Source organism: Tachyglossus aculeatus, chromosome 9 (genome assembly GCF_015852505.1).
Source record: "Tachyglossus aculeatus isolate mTacAcu1 chromosome 9, mTacAcu1.pri, whole genome shotgun sequence".
Lineage (NCBI taxonomy): Eukaryota > Metazoa > Chordata > Mammalia > Monotremata > Tachyglossidae > Tachyglossus > Tachyglossus aculeatus.
Window position 1 is genome coordinate 37,575,035 of NC_052074.1, and position 24,517 is coordinate 37,599,551.

Genomic DNA, 24,517 nt, shown 5'->3' on the forward strand with positions numbered 1-24,517 from the left:
TGGGGCATGACCTCTCCTGTTAGGAAGAATGCTGGAAAGTTGTTTCCCCAGATTCTGTCTGCCACCAACCTGGGCTCATTTCTGGATACCAGAATTCTGTTCCTTCCACCCGTTGGATCTGGTGCCCAGGTGCTACTTCTCACTATACCTCAATCTCATCAATCTCACTGCTGACCTCTCGCCCACATCCCGTCTCTGGCCCAGAATGACCTCCTTCTTCATATCCGACAGACAATTACTCACCCTACCTTCAAAGCCTTATTGAAACCCTATCTCCTCCAAGAGGTCTTCCCTGACTAAGCCCTCCTCTCATTTTCTCCCACTCCCTCATGCATTTCCTTGACTTGCTCCCTTTATTCATCCTCCCTCCCTGCCCCAAAGCACTTATGTATGTATCTGTATTATATTTATATTAATGTCTGTCTCCCCCTCTAAACTGAAAGCTCATTGTGGGCAGGGTATGGGTCTGTTATACTGTATTCTTTCAAGTGCTTAGTACAGTGCTCTGCACACAGTAAGCGCTGGATAAATACAGCCTGACTGACTGTTTACTCCCATTCTCCTCCTTCCTCCCTCTCTGTTCCCTCTCTTCTCCTCCAGTTCATCTAGCGCCTTGCCACCTAGTCCTTGCACTCAGGATGGGCCAGTAGCCAACCCAAATGCCTCATAGTCTACCGGAGATTTACCATAGACTCCCAGAGAGCTTCTGTCCCTTTAAAGGCCTGGAGATGGCATCAGGCTCTGGTCTGCTGTTTCACTAAGTCCATGCGCCCGGGAAATTCACAACTCAATCAGTTTCGGTTTGCTAATTAAAACGACTCCCACACTGTAACCAAGAACAGCATCTGGACTCTCCGTGTTGGCCCTCTTCATTACAAATTTTGTGGCAATTGCAACCATGGGCATCTGAGCTTCTGCTGGGTGGTGCAGAAGGAGAAATATGTGCTTCAGTTAAAAATATTTATGGGCTGTTAACAAGCAACGCTTTAAAGGGTAATGTGTTCACTTAAAAATGCATCTATGTGCGAATATATGTATATACATATGTACATAAATATGAATTCATTTTATATATATATATGCATAAATATAGATGTGTGCATGTGTAAGAAAGATTCATGTCTTCAAACCCGATTCTGTAGGGGAGTCTTTGGATGTTAAATATACTTTTTGAATATACCTGGAGGAGAATATGAATCAGTACAGCCAGACCAGCTTGGTGAGCCCTGTTCCCCAGACCGAGTGTTTTGCGAATCCATCTGCAATTGTCTGATCTCTCCTCTGCATGGCATCCACCCACTCCCCAGTTGCTGGTGTTGACATACCTCCAGAGAATGGAGGCCTCTGTGGCTGCTCAACATTTTGGGCAATCCATGGGGTGTTTTGGGGTGCTCATGAGGAGCAGACCAGGGAAGGGACAGAGAAGCATTGGGTAGTTCCAGCTCAGCTCAGCGAGCTGCATCCATTGGAGCGGCTGGGGTGGAAATTATTATTATTATTATTATGTCACACCCCAGGGTGACCACTGACCATGAAATTCTCTCTGGGACTATGCCCTCGGGCCTCTGGTGACTTTTGCAGCTCCACCAACAAAGGCTTTAGTAGTTAGAACACCATCTTCCATTTGGACGGTACTATGACTCTTCCAGAGTGCTTCTATGTGACTTATCTTATTTTGCTCTTGGTGTGCGTGCGTGTGTGTGGGGGGGTGGGGTGGGGGGTGGGGGGGCTGTGTTCTTATAGATCCCCATTTTATAGGTGAGGAAACAGAGGCCCAGGTCACCTGACAGGTCAGTGACAGACCTAAGGGCTAGAACCCAGGTCTCCTGCATCTCTGTCCTGTGCTCTTTCCACTTAGCCACACTGCTTGGGAGGAGGGCTCTGCCGCATTGATTGGGCAGCCCACTGTCACTCACGATGAGAGTGGATATAGTGGGTGGGGGACACACAATTTTTTCACTTTAAGGTAAATTCAAGGGAGGGTGGGGACTTTCCCCCTCCAGAAGTATGTCCCCCTAAGGGTAGTGGTTCTGCAGGGAAATTAAATGGAAACTTGAATATGAACCAGAAAGTCACCAAAGCTCTCTTGCCCAGCCCAGCCTGCTAGGGTCAGGGTAGGGCGGCAAGCAGAACTCTCCCCATGGGGAGGGGTTCAGGGACATGAGGAACCCTGAACGATGACCTAGAAGCCTACCCCCCTGCCCGAGGAGGCCTAGTCCCAGCCCCTCTGGTGCTCCCCTCTCTCTCCCTCCCCAAGCCCCACCAGGCAGCATTTGACTGCTCCAGGCTGTGGTGAGAGGGGCCCTGGAGTGGTTCTCTCCTAGAATGGCCAGAGCCTTTGAATCACTTCAGAACCTTGTGGGGAGGTGGGCGGGGAAACCCTTGGAACCCAGGGAGCAGCCTGCCATACCCAGTGGAGGGTAAGACCACAAGGTGACAGCCTTTAGATCATATTTTAGGGGGCCTTCACAACCCAGGTGGGGGGGTCTTCACAACTCAACCCTCAGGAGCCACATGAGGGGTGGTCTTCAGAACTTGGGGCTAGGGTGCCTTGAGAACCCCAGTGGAGTTGGGGTGGAGGGCCCACAGGGAAGGGGAAAAGGGAAAGGCACAACGTACTTCTGGCATTCATCCAGCGCCAATACGTGGGGGTGGTCGTCCTGGGCCATGGTGATGACCGCTTCCCTGCGGAAGGCTCCCGGTCGCCTCTGGTCCACCGTATGCCTGGTGATGGACGATGTGGTTGAACTGGTCCAGTACAGAGCATCCCAGCCTCGGTGGTATGCCAGTCCTTCCACCGACCCTACATCTGACAGACACACAGGCTGATTGACTCCTGGGAATGAGACTGGGGGTGGTGGGGGAGCCGGGAGGGAAGGCCCAGGGGGTGGTCGGTGCCCCATGGGGTTTAAACCTAGTTGGTCAATCCCCCTCCGCTTGTTCCCATCCCCCAGTTCAGAACCACCTCGGCAAAGCAGTCCAAAGAATTAGCTTGGATTGGGTCTAAATGAGATATTTTTCCCCCCCTCTGGCAATCTGACGGGCATTTTTAATAAGTCCCAGTGGCCTGCTCTTCCATTTCCTATGAAAAATGGGATCTAGAAACAGATGCAAAAGAAATGAGTAGCAGGCTAAGGCCCCTTCCGTGTCAGGGAAAGATGAATGGGACTTCCCAGTTTCCAATAAATAAAAGCGACATTGAAACCCAGAGTAATTATTTCCAGTTCTGGGCACCCAGGCACCCGGGAGGCTGGCTCTCACCAAGACCCATGCGGTCAGCTCCTGAGGAAGCACACATATGTCCTACCCCACTTGCAGAAAGTTGTTCTTCTAACTTTCATAAGGGGTGCTGGGGGTTGGCTTGATATCCATGGAGTTAATACCTTGCCACTCTCCACAAAGGGTCCACTTGGAAGGGGGTAGGGAAGAGGTGTCGTTTGCATAAGAGCAGTTTCATTGACTTCCAAATCTGCCTAGGCAAACTGTCGGCTTTACCAATAAATCACATTTATAGAGTGCTTACTATGTGCAGAGGGCTGTTCTAAGCACTGCAGTGGATACAAGTAAATTGGGTTGGACACAGTCCCTTTCACACATGGGGCTCGCAGTCTTAATCCCCATTTTATGGATGAGGTAACTGAGACCCAGAGAAGTTAAGTGACAAGTAGCATGGCAAGTAGACAAGTAGAGAAGTAGCACGGCCTTGTGGTTAGAGCCCAGACCCGGGAGTCCGAAGGACCTGGGTTCCCACCCAAGGTCCACCCCTTGTCTGCTGTGTGACCTTGGGCAAATCACTCAAGGGACAAGTCTTTCCAGGGAGGCAACCTCTCCCCAGGGGAGCCACCATCACCACCACCCCCAGCCCCCCTGCCTCTCTGTGGATTGAGAATAACCTTTTGTGCCTGTTGTGTTTTCATTGGGTAAGTGCCTGCACATCACCCAGATTCAGGTACCAATTTCGTCACCCCTTCCTTCTCCAGGATAGTGAAATAAGTGGCAGAGAGACAGATGGGAAAAGACAGGTTCTCAACAGTAAATTGCCAGCAGACCGTTGGAGGCGTATATCACCGGAAAATCAGGGGGAAGAGCGAGAGACGTGGTACGCAAAGACCAAGGAGACGCGGGAAAGATCAATGACGGGAAGGGAGTGTAAATCAGAGAAGTGATTGGCTTCAAGCAGCCATCTAAGATTCGAATCCCAGGAGGTAGGGAAATGATGACACCCGCCAGACTGCTGTTGAATCGTTTCACCAAATGTAAAGGCAAGGACTCTTTTTTTCCCCCTTCTCTCTTCTACTCCCTCTCCTCTGTCTCCTTCCTCCCCCTCTCTTTCTCTTTAAGGAAACTCGCAAGGATCGAGAGATTCTCTCCACACCACACGGGGAAACTGCCGAGAGCTCTTGAGTGGCGGTAGAAGGAATTGTGTGACAGGAGGCAACTATTGCTGGGAAATTCAATAATAACTTCGTCTTTTAGGCATTGGTAAGTGGAGGAAATCAGTTAGAAAAAAGACCTGTTTTTTCTGGGAGAGAAGAGAAAAATGATTGAGACAGAGGGTCAGGCTGAAACAAGCTGAAAACAGAAAAAAAGAAAGAACTTGGAACAAGTGGGAACAGAGAAGGCTTTGAATCTAACTCTCAGGGGAATGATGAGAAGAGGGGAGGGGTGGTGGTGGACTCGAACTTGGAGGATTTCTAGAACAGCCAGGAAATAAGTGTGGCACCAGAGTGCAAGAAGGAAGGGAGGAAGAAGAGCAGAGGAGTGAAAAATCAAAAGTCAGCAAAGGTCAGGATCAGAAATGCTCATTACCAGGATATCACTGGAGCTTTCACTGTGCACCCTACCTGGATAAAATCCTGGGGTATGTGTGTGGGGTGGGGGTAGACACAGAGAGGATGTAAAAGGTGCATGCCCGCCTTCAAAGAGCTTGCAGTCTCATGGGATTGACGTTAAACACCCATTCTTAAATGCAGCACATTGGAGGGAGAAGGCATATACAAATAAGAGACAAGCGATTAACAAACCAACCTACAGATATGGTAAGATTGCTTGGATGGCTGATGAGGGAGAGTAAAAATGAGGGGGAATTTCTTTTTTTTACTAAGGTTTTTGAAGAAAGGGCGAAAGAGGAGGTTATTTCTGGGAGGGGGAAGGTGTGAGTTACGGTTCTCGGCCGGGAGAAAACATGTTCTGTGACAAAAGGTTCCCAGAGCCAGGAATGGTGGTTGAGCCTGGAGAAGGGAGGACTGAGGGGGGTCTGGAGTCACAGGTCAAGGGTTCACAGGCCAGGAGCAGACCACCGACCACCAAAGGGGAGGAACCAGGGGAAATGGCTTAACAGTAGCTAACAGGCACATTGTGAGCTCAGTGGGAAGGCCTCAGAAAGGAAAAGCTCAAGTTGCAGATGACCTCCAACCATGCAGCAAACCAATCAAGGGTATTTAGTGAACACTTACTATGCGAAGAGCACTGTACTAAGCACCTAGGAGAGAATGATAGAATAGGGTAGTAGAAGTGCAAAACTAGGGAGGCAGCATATTGCCTATTTGGCAGACCCTGAGACTGGCAGTCAGAAGATCCCTGCTCTGCCCCCGGCCTGCTGTATGAACTTTCGGCCAAATCCCTTAACCTCTCTGGGCCTCAGTTTCCTCATAAGTACAATGAGAAGAATAAATCAGCTCAGCAGCTTATACTGTGAGACACACGTGGGGCAGCAACTAAATCTCATCTGATTATCTTGTGTCTACTCCAGCGCTTAGCATGATGTTTAGCAGATTGTAAGCCCAGTGGATTCTAGGCTAATAAATACCATGAGTGATTGTTTTTTAATAGCATCTGTTCAATGCTTACTATGTGCCAGGCACTGTTCTAAGCACTAGGGTAGATACAAGATAATGAGGTTGGACACAGTCCCTGTCCTACTTGGGGCTAATAGTCTTAACCCCCATTTTACAGATGAGGTAACTGAAGCTGGGTGAGGTGAAGTGACTTGCCCAAGGTCACACTGTACACAAGTGGCAGAGCCAGGATTAGAACCCAGGTCCTTCTGACTCCCAGGATGGTGCTCTATCCACTAGGCAATGCTGCTTCTCTTGAGCCTCCTATTTATTGAGCGCTTACTGTGTGCAAAGCACTGTACTAAGCCTTGAGGAGAATACAATGAAACAATAAACAGGCACATTCCCTCCCAGGAGGAGCTTACAGTTTCGAGGCCAATTATGCCAGCACCTCTGTTCTCCCCTCCTCTCTCTCCTGGCCTCCTCATGCTGCCCCAAACCCAGTTCCCATCTTTCACTAGACCACTTCAACCTCTCCTGGCTCCATCCCGGCCCTGTAACTTGACAATCTACTGCAGCCACCCCATCGAGCTGCTGAGCCCGTTTTGCGGGGGCAGAGAGGGAAGGGACTCCCTGCTCCTGTCCGGGGTGTCTCAACGACATCGACCCTGGCCCGTGTTTGGAATCACGGGGGCTGCAAATGAAAAGCAGCACATTTGTTTCGGTGACACGCTGAATGAAAACACCAACGGCATTAGCAGCCCACGGTGCCGATGCAATTTATCCGAGCCATGAAGCAACAGTTTATGATTTTCAAATGAATAGCACATTTAAATGAAGGGAACATTAATACAATATGATATTAATATACAAATACTCCCATTATTCACCTGCCACTGACATTCTGAATTAAATCAGTAATGGGGTGTGTAACTGATTGAATATCTACACAACAGAAAGCAACAGCTTATGATTTAAAGAGGCGATGGTAGAGTGATCATATCATTACGCTGCCAAACGCCATCTATCACTTTTGCTGAACTTAACGAAGATGGATTACATCCCCCAGATGAGATGCAGACTATAAATACTGTCCCGCTGATCTTCATCTGACTTTTCTCCTCAACAGACACGCGGCAGATCAATAATCGAGGAAGCTCAAGTAGAGGTTGGTCACTATTCGGCTCTGGGATGGGATCTCAGGTGTGAGAAGTTTTGATTTGGTCCTGGCCCCTCTCCTCAATTCCTTTAATGATAATGGTACTCACTAATGTGTGGAGCACTGTGCTGTGCACTGGCGAAGACTTGAGGTAATCAGGTGGAGCCCAGGCCCTGTTTTTTGGAATGGCATTTATTAAGCACTTACTAGGTGCAAAGCACTGTTCTAAGCGCTGGGGAGGTTACAAGGTGATCAGGTTGTCCCACAGGGGCTCACAGTCTTAATCCCCATTTTACAGATGAGGGAACTGAGGCCCAGAGAAGTTAAGTGACTTGCCCAAAGTCACACAGCTGACAATTGGCAGAGTCGGGATTTGAACCCATGACCTCTGACTCCAAAGCCTGTGCTCTTTCCACTGAGCCACGCTGCTTCTGTTTCTCTGTTCCCACCCAAAGCCCCTTATGTTTCAGCAGAAAGGTCCAGTCTGCTCAGGGAATCCACTCCCACCCCCCACTGGCCTGCTCCATTTAGATTCATTCCCCGCTCCTAGCCCCACAGCACTTACACACATATCTGTAATTTACTTCTATTCACACCTGTCTCCCTCTCTAGACTGTAAGCTCATTGTGGGCATGGAATGTGCCTGTTGACTGTTGTATTGTACTCTCCCAAGCGCTTAGTACAGTGCTCTACACACAGTAAGTGCTCAATAAATATGACTGACTGACTCCGACCTGCTCAGCCGCCTGGATATGCCCTTTTATCCAAATCTCTGCACTCAGCCCCTCTGGCTCTCAGGCCGAATACAGTCATTTATGGCATCAAGATTGCGGAATTAGCATCTTAAGACCATAACAAAGGGAAGGCCATAAAAGTGCGCACAAACATTCCATTTAGCTAAGAACTTCTGGGGTTGCTTTACCACCGCCAACTCATTAAACACCTGCCCTGGTTTTTATTTACCATCTCTTTAGTGCTCACGATTTACCTTTCTGGGCACAGCCTGCCAATGGCTGCGGCAGGATGAGCATAGGGGGGCTGGGGGTTTTCAGGGGAGCCTACCATTGCAGGAGATAACAGGTGGTCAGCATGTGCTGTTTTGAAGAGAAGATAATGTCTCCACAGCAATAGAACATCTGAGGTGATGCTTTAACTGTTCCCATTCAGGGCTAATTGCACCATCAGAACTTTAATTAATTCTTTACCCTTCCTCTATGTTTCTCTGATCGCCCTAAGGCAGGAAATCAGTAGTAGCCAAAAGGAAGGATCTATAGAAACAATAAGGAGGTGTAATAAGAGAAAGGATGAATGGCAGGATGGTTAACATTTCGTCCTGCGAAGAGGACGGTAGGATTTGATCGCCTAATTAGTTCGGTCTTTGATTCAACTCAGAAAGGGGCCCTCTCTCAGGGTGTCTGGAGTCTTAAGGTCCGGTCTGCCACGGATGACACTGAAGCCTCTAGATCACCACCCCAGGGGTCAGGGCTTCTTTAGCATATCACTGTCCCCTGGGCTTTTAAAAGAGAGATCATGGTCATGGGTGGGGATCTGAGCTTGGGCTTCTGCTGAACTCTCCCAGAAACCTAGTCCAGTGCACCACTCCTGGTGGGCACTCAGTACATAGTGTCACTGCTGATCTGCCTCGGCTAGAGGACGTACCCTGATCCTGCCCAGCCCGGCCAAGAGTAGGACTTCCACTGCTAAATTCAACAGAACCGCTCTCCTGTGTGGTCTAGCGGAAAGAGCACAGGCCTTAGAGTCAGTGATCCTGGGTTCTAATTGCAGCTCTGCCACTTACCTGCTCTGTGACCTTGGGCAAATCATTAACTTCTCTGTGCCTCAGTTCCCTCATCTCTAAAATTGAGACTCAAAACCTGTTCTCCCTCCTTCTCAGCCCTTCAGGATCCGAGTATCTTGTATCTACCCTGGCCCTTAGTACACTACTTGGCACTTAGTAAGCAATTAGATACTATTAATAATAATAATGATGATGGCATTTGTTAAGCTTTTACTTTGTGCAAAGCACTGTTCTAAGCACGGGGTGGGGGTGGGGGGATATAAGGTGATCAGGTTGTCCCAAGTGGGGCTTACAGTTTTAATCCTCATTTCACAGATGAGGTAACTGAGACCCAGAGAAGTGACTTGCCCAAAGTCACATAGCTGACAAGTGGTGGAACTGGCATTAGAACCCATGACCTCTGGCTCCCAAGCCCATGTTCTTTCCACTGAGCCACACTGCTTCTCTATTATTGTTATGATTATCATTATTATTATTCCAAAGCACTTTCCCATTACTTGGTAGATCTTTGTCCTCACACCATCTCTGAGGCAGGCAAGCATTACTATCTCATTCTGCGGATGAGGAAACAGAGGCATCGAGAGGTGAGGTGATTGGTTCATGATCATCCCACAGGCCAAGGACAGAGCTGAGGCCAGAACTCGGGGTGTCGAGGTTCCAGACCCACAGGTCTCTTTAGTCCACCCCATGGCTTCTGATTCATTCATTCAATCGTATTTATTGAGCACTTACTGTGTGCAGAGCACTGTACTAAGCGCTTGGGAAGTACAAGTTGGCAACATATAGAGATGGTCCCTACCCAACAGTGGGCTCACAGTCGAGAAGGGGGAGACAGAGAACAAAACAAAGCATATTAACAAAATAAAATAAATAGAATACACATGTACAAATAAAATAAATAAATTTCTGATGAAATCAGTGCTGCCGCTGACAACTCAAATCCCAGACTTCTAGAGAACGCTACAGCCGGAAGGGACCTTCAGGGGTCATGGGGTCCGGCACCCTGTGTTCAGGCAGAGGATGAGCTAAACCACCCAGTGCCAATGGTGGGACTATTTTTGTCTACCTTCAATCGAGATTTTGACCTCACTTCTAATGTGACTTCTTCCTGCCTTCTAATCACTACACAGTCCAAGTTGTCAAGGGATTTAAATTAGCTGGGCAAATATGCTTATTGTGCATAGTAAATCACTCGACTATAAAGGGATTCAGCTTTGCAGGCCATTTGCAGTCTAGCAATGCAGCGCTGGCCCATCAATGACTAGCTGTCATCGATTTGTGTACAAACAGCCACGTGCCCTAAGCAAACTGCTGCTGCTGGGGAATGCTGACCCTGGAAGCAACTGTGGAAAAAGAAAACTCATCTATGACTTAGATGAGGCCAGCCTGGAAGTCAGAGGACCTGGGTTCTAATCCCGGTTGGGCCACTTGTCTACCGTTTGACCTTGGGAAAATCACATCACTTCACCATGGCTCAGTTCTCTTATCTGTAAAATGGGGATTCAAAGCCCATTCTCGCTTCTACTTAGACTGTGAGCCCCATGTGGGCCCTAATTATTTTGTATCTACCCCAGTGCTTAGTTAAATGCTTAACAAGTACCACTATTATTATTATTGGTTTTCTCTGCACAGAACACTGAACTAGGCACTCCGGAAAGTCCAGTAGAATCTGGAGACAGGATCCCTGCCCTCGGAAAACTAAACATGGTGGAGCTCTGTTTGCACATACATGCCCCTGGAGTCTCAGAGAAACTCGTGCTGAAGGTGGGCATGGAAAGCGAATAGCGAAAGCTGTCTTTGCTGGATCAGGGCTTGGTCCATTCAGACTCGCATCCTGCATCTGGAAGTGGCCCTCCATTCTCCCCCTTCCCCACTGCCTACAATTCCTTTTCCTCATCTCCACTAAACTGCACTCTCTTTCCTCCTTCAAATACCTCCTCCAGAAGGCCTTCCCTAACCCCCCAACTTCCTTGGTTATGGCTCAACTCTGAAATGTCTTGTTCATTCCTTATAATCCCAGGGAGATCTATAAATCAACAATAAAGGAGTAACAATGCCTGTGCTCCTTTAGCTTTTGTGTTTAGGATTTGGGTCTGGCAAACTCCCCCCATTAGCCAGCAAGTTCCTGGAGGGCAAGGGCCCTTTCTTCACCTCTTCTGCGGGTTCTCCAGGTGTGTAATTCAGTACCCTGCATTGAGCAGGTGACCAATAGCATGCCCTGCACATATCAGCATGGCCTAGTGGACAGAGCACGGGCTTTGGAGTCAAAAGGTCATGTGTTCTAATTCCAGCTCCGCCACCTATCTGCTGTGTGACCTTGGGCAAATCACTTCACTTCTCTATGCCTCAGTTACCTCACCTGTAAAGTGGGGATTAAGACTGTGAGCCCCAAATGGGACAGGGACTGTGTCCAAGCTGATTACCATGTATCTACCCCAGGGGTCAGAACAGTGCTTGGCACATAGTAAGCCCTTAAATACCATTATTATTATTATTATGACAATTGCTCAGTTCTGTGGATGGTAATTCTCACTGTATGGGAAACTGTCCAAATACATGCATACTTTACTGTTTGTTGAAGTTCTGGTTCATCAACAGGCAGTTTACTAAGAGTAGGACACTTCTGTGTCAGGTATTTTTTCTTGTCTTTGAAAATGAAGAAAGCAAGAATAAGCCATGGTCTGCTGGTGGTGTTGGTGATCTTGTAGTGCTGGCACTAGTGGAACTGGTGATGGTGCACATCCTCCCCCTGGCCTGGAATGCCCTCCCTCTGCACATCCACCAAGCTAGCTCTCTTCCTGCCTTCAAAGCCCTACTGAGAGCTCACCTCCTCCAGGAGGCCTTTCTGGACTGAGCCCCCATTTTTCTCTCCTTCTCCCCATTCATTCATTCAGTCAATCGTATTTATTGATCGCTTACTGTATGCAGAGCACTGTACTAAGCGCTTGGGAAGTACAAGTTGGCAACATATAGAGATGGTCCCTACCCAACAGCGGGCTCACAGTCTAGAAGGCAGGCTTACAGTCTAGAAGATTCCCCATCCCGCCCGTCCTACCTCCTTTCCCACAGCACCTGTATACATGTTTGTACAGATTTATTACTCTATTTATTTTACTTGTACATATTTACTATTCTATTTATTTTCTTAATGATGTGCATCTGGCTTCATTTCCATTTGTTCTGATGACTTGACACCTGTCCATATGTTTTGTTTTGTTGTCTGTCTTCCCCTTCTAGACTGTGAGCCTGCTGTTGGGTAGGGACCATCTCTATGTGTTGCCGACTTGTACTTCCCAAGTGCTTAGTACAGTGCTCTGCACACAGTAAGTGCTCAATAAATATGATTGAATGAATGAATACGATTGAATGAATGAATGTTGCTGGTGAAACTGGTAATGCTGCTGGTGGTGGTGGAGGTGCTAGTAGTGCTGCTGGTGAGGCTGTGGGTACCCCTGGTAGTGCTGCCGGTGGCACTAGTGGCAGCGCTGGTGGTGATGGTAGTGTTGTTGGTGGCACTGGTCCTGCCGGTAATGCTGCTAATGGTACTAGCAGAGAAGCAGCGTGGCTCAGTGGCAAGAGCCCGGGCTTTGGAGTCAGAAGTCAAGGGTTCAAATCCTGGCTCCGCCACTTGTCAGCTGTGTGGCTTTGGGCAAGTCACTTAACTTCTCTGTGCCTCAATTACCTCATCTGGAAAATGGGGATTAAGACTGTGAGCCCCCGTGGGACAACCTGATCACCTTGTAACCTCGCCAGCATTTAGAACAGTGCTCTGCACATAGTAAGTACTTAATAAATGCCATCATTATCTTATTATTATTGGGTGGCACTTGAGGCAGTTGTGGTGCCAGTAGTGCTGCTGGCGGTACTGGGAGCACTGATGAAGCCATGCTGCAAATCCTTCTGCAGGCACCGGCCACTCGATTTTCAGGAGATTACATCATATCTCAGGCTCCTCGGTAACTTTTCTTATTCCACTTTTCCCTGGAAACATTTGTAAATTGGACCTGTAACCTCGCTCCTTTGGCTCTTCCTGCTGGCTTCCCAGCTGTTTCATCTTCTGCCGCTACCAGATTCAAAGGTGGATGAGGTCAGGGAGTAGGCGGGAGTGGCTGTGGGGAGCAGGGCTAGGTCCTCGGCAGGTCCCCAGCAGGTCCCCGGGGGCGGCCCTTTCGCAGAGAGGGGGCTGCGGTGCTGGGGGCTTGGAGCTATCTCGTTCTGGAAGTGGGGGTGGGGGTTTCAGAGGCTCCTAGGGGCAGACTTTCTGTGGGCACTGGCTCGAAGACCCTATTTAATAATAATGATGGCATTTATTAAGCGCTTACTATGTACCAAGCACTGTTTAATGTGGAGTTCCCTCCCGCACCCATCCACCCTCGTCTCCCCCAACGGTCCCTGCCTCCACATCTCTTTCTGCATCCTGATTCCTGAGCCCTTGTCTGTCTGTAAGTTCCTATGCAGAGGGAACATGTCTACCAACTCTGTTATAGTGTGCTCTTCCAAGAGCTTAGTATAGTGCTGTGCACACTGTCAGTGCTCAAAATGGACTGTGAGCTCGTTATGGGCAGGGATTGTCACTTTATTGTGATATTGTACACTGAGTACAGTGTCCTGCACAGTAAGCACTTAATACAACTGAATGAATGAAAATAAAAATACCATTGATTGATTGACCGATCCATCATCTGTCTTCCCTGACTGATCTGATGGTGAGCAGGTCCTGGACCATATGGGATTTCTGGACCAGTCAGCCCTGGCTCCTGCCCCAGTGGGCTCTGGGCCACCCCCTCCACCCAACCCGGAGGCCTCTGACAGACCGACACAGAGAGAATCTAGGTTTCCATTTTGGGGAAGTGAAAGAGGGAAATATTCTGCTCCTGACCCCCGCTGGGAATTGTCTCAGCCCCAATTTCATGAGGCAGTCAGTGATGCAAACCCTCAGATGCTGCTGCTGTGAGTCTGCTGCAAGCTGGGGATATTATTTATTCTGCCACGAGGCATCCTTGCCCCTTGTCACTTCCTATCCCAATAATTATAATAATAATAATGGCATTTGTTAAGTGCTTACTATGTGCAAAGCATTGTTCTAAGCGCTGAAAGCGAGTGGTCGAGAGATCAGGGAACTTCTCTTCATTTTGCAGGGGAGGGAACTGGGGCACAGAGAGGATAACTGACTCACCCAAATTCGCACAATCTGATTCTCTCCACTAGGCCATCCTGTCCAGGGAGGGTTTTCTCCACTCCAAAGGATAGGAGATTAACTGCCTTGTGCAGGCCTTCACTTCATGCAGACCAACGGTCACGCTATGTTAGTTCACTCTTACCATCACTCCTCCATGCCCCTAGGATACATGAATTCCCATAACTTTCATGTGCTTGACACCTGGAATAAAGTGGAACCCCTTCCTCTCCACCCAAACTGTATCACCCAGGCTCTTGGGTGTGTACCTCTTAGGCACTTTGATGGTAGGCTGTAAACTCCTCATGGGCAGGGAACATGTCTGCTAATTCCACTGGGTTTTACTCTCCCAAGCACTTACTGCAGTGCTCTGCACAGAGTAAGCACTCAATATATACTACTGATTCTCAGCCCATCCCCAGCCCCAAAGCACTTATGTACATAGCCTTAAACTCTGCCATTTCCCCTATCTGTAATTAATTTCTCTCCCTCCCTACAATGTAAGCTCCTTGTAGGCAGGGAATGGGTTTGACAACTCTATTGTAATCATCATCATCAATCGTATCTATTGAGCGCTTACTGTGTGCAGAGCACTGTACTAAGCGCTTGGGAAGTACAAGTTGGCAACATATAGAGACAGTCCCTACCGAATATTGGGCTCACAGTCTAGAAGGGGGCTCACAGTCTAGAAGGGGACAAAGAAACAAAGTCAAAACTGCTCCAATTTTTTGTTCCCTGGAGACCCGCCCCTAGTCACACGCCACCTGCTTCTAATATAAGCATTCACCAAAGCTAGCAAATTATCCTTTCAAGTTCACAGTATCCTTAGGGAAAAATAATTCAGAAATTGCCCAAGTAAAGAAACACTTCCAAAATGACAAAGGTAATGAGATCCAATAAAAATATTAATTATGCCGGTTGTTAGGTGCTTACTTGTGCCAAGCACTGTACTAAGCATTGGGTGAAAACAAGATAAAACAGGGCACATACAGCATCTGACCTACATGAGGCTACCATTCTAAGTAGGCAGAAGAATAGGTATTTAATTCCCCATCCCGCAGACAAAGAAATTGAGGTACAGAGAAGTTAAGTGTGACTTGCCCAAGTGCCACAGCAGGCAAGTAGAAGAGCTGGGATTAGAACTCAAGTCCTCCAACTCCCAGGCCCTTGCTCTTTCCACTGGTCCAGACTGCTTCTCCAAGATAACAACTGCCAAGGGCAGTAAAGAGGCAGTGTTGTCTATTGGAAAGAGCATAGGGCAGGGAGTCAGGACACCTGGGTTCTAGTCCCATTTCTGCCACTGGCCTGCTGGATGACCTTGGGCAAGCCACTAATCCTCTCTGGGCTTGTCTTCCCTCATCAGTAAAACGGGAGCGTTAGGTTGCAAGTCTCCAGTGGGACAAGGACTGGGGCCTATTTGATTTTCTACCTCCAGCACTGAGCACACAGTGAACACTAAATAAATGTCATAAATAAGAGGCAAAGTCTTTTCCGTAACTGTCCTCTGCACATCTTCTCCCCTTCAGGTTGGTTAAATGGAAATTTGAAGGCATATTTTACTATGATAATAATGATAACGATAATAATAACAATTATGTTATTTGTTAAGCACTTACTATATTTTAAGCACTGTACCAAGCGCCAGAGCAGACACAAAGATAATCAGGCTGGACTGTGTCCCTGTCCTATATGGTGCTCACAGTCTAAGTATGAGGGGCCTGCTGTGTGACCTTGGGCAAGTCACTTATCTTCTCTGTGCCTCAGTTACCTCCTCTGTGAAATGGGGATTAAGCCTGTGAGCTCCATGTGGGTCAGGGACTGTGTCCAATCTGATTAGCTTGTATCTATTTCAGCGCTCAGAACAGTGCCTGACACATTAGTAAGCACTTAACAAATCCATCGTGTTTTATTTAATAGCATAATCACCCCAATATTATGCATTACTTTTGCAACATAAAACCAGGGGTCAGAAAAGAACCAAGTCTTGCAATAAGAGGAGCAGGAGGAAAAAAAAGGAGGAAAAAGGAAGCAGAAAGGAGGGGAATGGGAAGAGAAACTTAAAGAGGGCATTAGGAACTGTGTCTCAGTTCTGTTACATTCTCCCAACTGCTACATACCATAGGAACTCAACAAATTCAACCCCGCTCCGCGCTTCCCCTCTCCCTACCCACAAGCAGCCTTCTGACTGAAGAAACTCCCCACCTCCCTGAGGGAGCTGGCTGTGTTCCTTTTCCATTCTGACCCTTCTCCTCTTCCACCCCAGCATGCTCTCCACACCCGACTTAAAAATAGTCATAGATGTGGCTTAAAAATAGTCATAGAACCTCCTCCTCCTCATCAGTAGTATTTATTGATTGCTTACTGTGTGCAAAGCATGGCACTAAGCACTTGGGATAGTACAACGGTTAGTAGATACATTCCCTGCCCACAGTGAGCTTACAGTCTAGAGAGGTAGACAGACATTAATAGAAATAAATAATATATCATTTATAGACAGGTACATAGGCAACTGTGAGAGCAAATAGTGTACGTTCTAGTCTTTCCTGCCTACATCCTGTTATATTCATTAAATCATATTTATTGAGTACTTACTGTGTGCAGAGCACTGTACTAAGTGCTTGGGAAGTACAAGCTGGCAACACGTTATATCTTTGGTTGTCCTCCTGCTCCCACTATGGCAAATCATTTTTGTCTCTATGTCGACTTCATTTGATTCGAAGTCCCCTGAGGCCTGAGAACATGTGATTTACTTCTATTTTTCTCTCCCAAGTGCTTAGCTGGGGTTTTGCACACCATGGACGCTTAGAAAACCCTGCTGATGATGTCTAATAATTGTGACAAAAAAACCGAGCTACCTCCCTCCCTCTCCATTCTAAGAGGCTGGGTAGACAAAACTGTCATCTCTTCTTTCCTACTTTCCCCCCTGTCATCTGTGCACTTGAGTCTGTCCTCCCTAGGCACTTACCCCACTTCTTCATATACCTATCTTTATAATCTGTTCCTTCCCTTAACTGTAATTTATTTTGATGGGGGAGGGAGCTGATTGAATGCCTTAGAACCAGTAGGGATGAGTGGTGTCTAGTGTTAACAAAAATCCTGTCACCCAAGCCCTAAAACACTCAGAAAACAGAAAACAGAATTGGAAGCAAAAAGTCTCCTCAATAGTCAAAGTGGACTCATTGAGTTGGAAAGAATAGTCACCTCATTAGAACGGCCCTAACCAATGCAGACAGGGTAAAGTTTGCTAATACATCACAGGACCTGTCACTTTACGTTAGGAGTGAATGGATTTTCTCTCCTATCGCTGCTAACACTTAAAGTTCAAAACCAGAGCAGTGTTGCTATGCACAGCTCTTCATTTTATCCTGTGAAAGATGACGTCCTAGCAAAATGCATCAATGTCAAAGCTCACACCTAAGAAAAACAAACCTTTCAGTTAAGAAATCCATGCCTCAACACATCGATTCAATTCAGAGAGAGGCAAATGGGCAGTGTCTGTGTGGTGTGGGGAGGGAGAGGGAAAAAGGGCAGAAGACTAAGTTGATTTATTCCTTCTAATGCTACCAGCAGACTGGTAGGAATATAGTAGGCTTGTTCAAGTCTGTGCTTACTTGCAGGACTAAAATACAGGAATACTGTCATGGGATAGTATTCTGATTAACATCTTTTTGATGGAGAAATGGAGGTTGGGATTGGTTAAGAATAGAGCAAATCATTTCCAGACACAGGAAATTTACTAAAGTGCTTCAACTTTCAATCAAGTACAAGTCCATGTTCCAATACTAGAACCAGGCACAAACATGTTCATCAAGTCAAAGTGGGAAATACCTTTCATTGCACTGGAGTTTCTAATGACTCTCCCTGGCCACAATATCCAATCATGTTACCGAAGGAGAGCCTATTTAAGATGCGAGTTCACCTTCATCTCTCACCACTCTCCAGCTTGCATGCTGCTTTCAACCAAGTTCACTTTCTAAATGAAACCATTCTCAAATCAGAGGCCAGAGGCTCCCCCATTATTATTCTTTACCCCCAGTTTGGAACTCTCCCCCTCAGCGCCCCCCGATATTCACAAGACCTTACTCTTCTCCATCTTCAAAGTCCTATTTCTTCTAGGGAGTCTTGCCTGATTAACAATATCTCAAATAATAATAATAATTATGGTATTTGTTAAGCACTTACTATGTGTCAAGCACTGTTCTAAGCACCGGGATAAATACAAGGTATTCAGGTTGTCCTATGTGGGGCTCACAGTCTTAATCCCCATTTTACAGATGAGATAACTAAGGCACAGAGAAGTGAAGTGACTTGCCCAAAGTCACACAGCTGACAAGTAGTGGAGCTGGGATTAGAACCCATGACCTCCTGACTCCCAAGCCCATACTTATTCTCCCCGTTAGTTTTGGCTTTGCTCCCCCTAACAATAACTCCCCTTGGACTTCCTGCAGACTGGGATAAATTCTGTGTGTGTGTGTGTGTGTGTGTGTGTGTGTGTGTGTGTGTGAGAGAGAGAGAGAGAGAGAGAGAGAGAGAGAAGGAGGGAGAGAGGGAGAAGAGGGAGAGAGCAAGAGAGTGAGGGAGAGAGAGAGAGATATCTATTTTCAATCTATTGATGGTAATTCCTGGACACCCACTGAGGATACAAACTCATTCTTTGTCCCATGGCCAGAAACTAACTAGACCCATGTTTCCTGTCTTGGAGAAGCCAACGGACTACTGGGAAATAGGTAGCCTTGGGACCCTGGGGGTCTTCATTCATTTTGCTTCTGGTTCCCATCCAAGACATTTGGTTCAAGACCTAACTCATCCACTTTATGGCAATGACAGAGCCTCCCCAATGCTAATCAGTCTTCCAATTGAACTCTATCTGGCTCACAGAGTGCTTCACGGAGCCGAGTAATCATTTTTTCATCATCCTAGGCCTGGAGTATTATACAGGATAAATATAAAAAAAGGTAAAGGTTTAGATATTCGCTGTAGACCAGAAAACATATTACTTTCACCTTCACAAAATAAATAGACTTACCTGCCCAAAGGAATTCGCTGATGCCCACAGTTCTCCTGTGAGAGATGATTTGTCTGGTACTTATCAAAAGTAAATATGGTGCTGCCTGGTTTGTTGACGGTAAAGCCCCTAATGTAAACGGGCGTCCTCTGGATTGCAGAAATGCCAGCGTGTTCTCGAGCTGGTGGGTAAGTCTCAGCAGAAAGCTTGGGAGAGTTCTAGAGAAGAAGGACCCCTGGGGAAACTGATCTGTGTTGAAGAAATGTATTTCCTTTCTAGTTATCCGTTGAGAAGAGTTCTTTTCTGGGACCATTAATCTCGTTTATTTTCCAATGGCTTAACTCCCCGGGGTGGCAAGACAATGTATATGGCACAAGAAATATTTTCAAATAGGCACACAACTCATATTTTTCTCCAAAGTCTGCTGAGTTTTTTGTTTATTTTTTATGGTATTTGTTAAGAGCTTACTCTGTGTCAGGCACTGTACTAAGCGCTGGGGTGAATACAATAAAATTGGGTGGGTCACATTCCTTTATCCTACATGGGGCTCACAGTCTCAATCCCCATGTTACAGATGAAGTAACTGAGGAACAGAGAAGTGAAGTGACCAAAGTCACACAGGAGGCAAGTGGCAGAGTCAGGAATAGAACCCATAACATTCTGGCTTTTCTTGAGTGGTGGGAGTTTTGGTAGGTCTGTGGTGGCTCCAAGCCTATCACTGTGAGAGGAAGGGTCTTACAAGGAGGGGATATTCGTGTGTGGTTTCTCGGGCTCAGACCTCACCCTCATCCCGGTTCTGTTAGGGTCCTAGCAGGATCTGCTTCCAGGGAGTGGGATAATGGCTTGTTTATACACTGGGAATCTGCTTTAGTGAGCTGGAAATGTGCTACATAATAGGTTGTTTATGATTGGCAAAGCTGTTCGGTGAGCTGAAAATTTGTCAGATAATGGGCTGTTTATGAATTCTAAATCAATATTCAGTGAGCTGGAAACATGTAAGATAATGGGTTGTGTATGAGCAGTAAATCTGTTTCTAGTGAACTGGAAACATGTTAGATAATGGGTTGTGTATGAGCAGTAAATCTGTTTCTAGTGAACTGGAAGCCTGTTTAATAACGGACTCTTTATATGTTATAAATCTGCAGGGAGAAAATGGGTCAGATAAAGGGTTCACCGTGACGGGTGAATTCAGTGTGGATGAGATGGGGATAGGTCAGCCAGACACTGGATATCCTGGGGCCGGTGGCTATGCAGGACCTACTATCAGCCACCTGGAGTTGGACTTCTTTCAATTTGACCTCTGCTTTGGTGATCATGAATGGTCCCGAGTCATGACATGGAAGCAAAGAGGAACACTCCCTGGTCTCAACAGGGCAAGAGAAATTCAGATTTTCAATCTAAAATGCAACATGAGAACATCTAGTATGGGCAGAGCACTGTACTGGGTGCCCACTGGGTGCCAAGTGCTGGCTCAATCAATCAATCAATGGTACTTATAGAATGCTTATTGTGTGATGAGCACTGTACTAAGAACTGGGGGAATACAACATAACAGAGTTGGTAGACACATTACCTGCCCACAACGAGTAGAAGGGACGATTGTACTTAGCATATTTAAAGCATTTTACTGGGTACCTGCTGTGTGTAGAACACTGTACTGACTGCTTACCGAGTGCCTTCTAATAATAATTGTGGGATTTAAGTTGCCAAAGAATGTACAAAGCACTGTGCAGGCAGAGTGCAGTACAGGGTGGCTAGGGTATGCAGAGCACTGTACTGCCTGCCTGCTATATGCAAACACTGTACTGGGTGCCTGCTGTGTGCAGAGCACTGTGCCACATGCTTGGCAGTTGCCCTTCAACCCATCCCAGCTAGCATCTCAATACAGTTAAGAAATAAAATCAACCAGGTACGGTGACGGAGAAAGCTTTGAGAGAAGAAATCCTGCAATTTGGGGTTTCCGATGGTAGATCAGGAGAGGGTAGGATCTGCATTATTAATGCTGGTAGAAGATTTTACTGCCTGAGTTTTGGAAGAGGTGGATTGGAAAAGAGCAGAAAACGTCTGGGCTGCAGGGCAGCACTGCAATGAGAACTGGGACCAAGAGAGATGATCTAGGGGAAAGAGCACAGGCTTGGGTTCTAATCCTGGCCCCACCACCGTTTTTTTAATGGTATTTGTTAAGTGCTTACTATGTACCAGGGACTGTACTCAGTGCTGGGTTAGATACAAGCAAATTGGTCTGGACGCATTCCCTGTCCCACATGGGGTTCCGAGTCTTAATCCCCATTTTACAGGTGAGGTAACAGACACAGAGAAGTGAAGTGACTTGCCCATGGTCACACAGCAGGCACGTGGTAGAGCTGGGATTAGAACCCAGGTCCTCTGACTCCTGGGCCCATGTTCTTTCCATTAGGTCACAATGCTCCTCAGAATAGGGAAGATGGGTGAGTGGATATGAAGGAGGAGGGTCTCAGTTATCTCATTTGTAAAATGGGGATAAAGACTGTGAGCCCCTTGTGGAACAGAGACTGTATCCAAACTGACTGTCCTGTATCTACTCCAGAGTTTAGAACAGTGCCTGGCACACAGCAAGTGCTTAACAAATACCATAAAAATACCAGTTCCACCCAGTTCCTGGATGCTGAAAGAATTCATCCAGGCTGCTAGGAAGACGTGGCCAAACGGACGTTGAACCACGAGTAATGTCTTCCTGGCTCAGCCCCACAGCCCATCCAGCCCACAATCGCATCATCAAGCAGCAGGTGCTGGACTGATCCACCTACCCATAGGCTTAGGGTTGAACAATCCAGTTAGGGTTGGATGAGCCAGTCTTTGTCTTCTGGCTAAGCCTATTTATCTGCTGGGGTCTATTATCCATAGCTTGCCACAATTCGTGTCTGCTATCTCTCTTTCCCAGTAGACTGTAAACTCCGATGATAGCGAACATCTCTCTCTTGTGTGTTCTCCCAAAAGTGCATGCCCTCCCTGCATGCGACACACACACACACGACAGCCTCCACCGTCCGGCTTTTCGGCAGGGGAGCCTGGGGATCTTGTTTCCTCCAGGCTCTGCTTTGCATCGACTGGCTTGTACCTCAGCCCCTGATTAGAATGCTTAATGGAAACAAGCGAGTCTCCGATTCCAAGTCATCTTTCTCTGAAACGAGTTAATTATATTGCAAGAAAACAATTTCATGGGAAAATTAAGTCAGTGTCGGAGTCGGGTCTGATTAGAGCCCGGCTCCTTCATGCCTCACCGTCTCGAGGTCGGGGAGGTTCAACAGACTCCGAGCTTGCTCCGGTTGCACAGTAAGCAATGTCCCGGTGGAAAATGGAAGTGGAAAATGAGGCCAAAAATTGTCAGCGCATTTCTTGGCCCCCAGGGTGGTGGCGGGGAGCCGAGAAGGGGCTGCAGTGTCTGAGAAGGTGGTTGGTCTCCGGTGTCCACAAGGGATGGGAACCAAAGCCCCAAGGGGGCATTCTATGCCATGGTCACCTTCTGGCATGAAACCTTATTAATAATAATAAAAATAATGATGGCATTTATTAAGTGCTTACTATGTGCAAAGCACTGTTCTAAGTGCTGGGGAGGTTACAAAGTGATCAGGTTGTTCCATGTGGGGCTCACAGTCTCAATCCCCATTTTACAGATGAGCTAACTGAGGCACAGAGAAGTTACGTGACTTGCCCGAAGTCACACAGCTGACAATCGGCGGAGCCGGGGTTTGAACCCATGACATCTGACTCCAAAGCCCGGGCTCTTCTCCACTGAGCCACGCTGCTTCTCTATTAGCACATCCTGGGCCGCTGAGTTGTTCCAATAGGAACACTGGGAGCCAGGAATGACCTTGGGGGAGGTTGAGGCTCACATGGCTACTGTTGGCCCAGGGGGAAAGGAATGAGGAGGCCACAGACATGAAATATCCAGGAACACACAGCTCACAAAAGAGCATGCACATTGCCCCAGGACTTGAAAGAGAGATCCAGTCTCTGCTGGTCTCTGGAATTCATCGCTGTGAAGAAAATAGGCCTGTTATAATGTTATAATGTATTCTCCCAAGCTCTTAGTACAGTGCTCTGGACAAAGTAAGCACTCAGTGAATACGATTGATTGAGGAGAACAGCATGGCCTCGTTGGAAAGAGCACGGGTCTGGGAATCCTGGCTTTACCACTTGCCTGATCTGAGACCTTGGGCAAGTTGCTTCACATCTCTCTTCCTAGTTTACTCATCTATAAAATGGGGATTCAATATCTGTTCCTCCCTCTCCTCCAGAATGTGACCCCAATGTGGGACAGGGACTGTGTTCGTCCTGGTTAACTTGTATCTGCCCCCATGCTTAGTAAAGCACTTGGAACAAAGTAAATACTTAACGAATATCATTATTATAAAAATTACGATTATTATTATTTAAGCAGGAGACCAAGCAGATGCTACATGGACCACCAGGACCCAGACAAGCCAGGTGTCAGGATGAGCGACTGAAGACCCGAGGCAACGCAATCTGCTTCACTGAGACAGAGCCGTGGACAGCTGGGAGACCAGTGCAGCAGACAGACCAGCCTGGAGGGTGGCGATTGTGAGAGACGGCTTCAAACACAGAAGGCGGGGTGATCTCTACATGCAACCTCCCCCCTTATCCCCACTGACCACCCAAATCCCCATGTCCTTTGTGAACATACCTTTATTACTATTCCTTCCTCCTATCTGTAATTTATTTTAATGCCCCCCTCTCTCTCCTGCAAGACTGTAAGCCCCTAGAGGACAGGGTCAGTTTCTACTGTCTTCTGGGTGAGATAAATGGGTTGCATGAACTCTGAGAGGTGCGGGTTGGCCTGAAAATCTGGCTTCAGGAATGAACCTGTCAGCGCCGTTCAAGGGAGAAGATACAGAAAGTTGGCTGAGGCTTATAATTTCAGCACTTTCTCACTCGAGTTGCCCATTTTCAAAGTGGCATAGCTATTTCCGGTTTAAGCACTTTTTGCTGACATGGCTTTCTAATTAAGAGGGTGAGACACACACTGAAAACTGAGCCCAAACCCCACACTGATACAGTTGAGGTCTCAGTCGTCCTCTGATTTTCACACGGCGCACAATGACGGGAACAATTTGCAATGAAAATTATTGAATACCCCATGATTCATGGATGAGTATACCAAAATGTTCCAGTCCTCAGGGGCTGGAGATGCGAGCAGAATGTTCTGATACCTACTTTCCTGCAGAGGCGATGCCTGCTGTTGTGTATGCTACAATTTAGGAGTAGTACTACTGATAATAATTGTGGCATTTGTTCAGCAGTTACTTTGTGTCAAGCAATATTCTAGGCACTGGGATAGAGCCAAGGTAATCAGATTGGACACAGTCTTTGCCCTACATGGGGCTCACAGTCTAAGTCAGAGAGAGGGGGATTTAATCTCCATTTTATCCAAGAGGTAATTGGGGTACAGAGAAGCAGTGACTTGCCCAGGGACACACAGCAGCCAAGTGAAGCAGCGTGGCTTAGAGGAAAGAGCACAGGCTTGGGAGTCAGAGGACAAGGGTTCTAATACTGGGTCCTCCAGTTGTCTGATGTGTGACCTTGGGCAAGTCACTTAACTTCT

The 24,517-nt window shown here is 47.2% G+C and overlaps 1 protein-coding gene across 1 annotated transcript in view; it reads right to left on the reverse strand.

Moving 5' to 3' along the window:
* The window catches only part of LRP1B (LDL receptor related protein 1B), a 564,327-nt gene that overhangs the window by 134,387 nt on the left and 405,423 nt on the right, over positions 1–24,517 (reverse strand). The window contains exon 42 of the mRNA XM_038750885.1: positions 2,620–2,809. Within this exon, the coding sequence (XP_038606813.1) occupies positions 2,620–2,809 (190 nt within the window). The remainder of the gene's footprint in view (positions 1–2,619; positions 2,810–24,517) is intronic.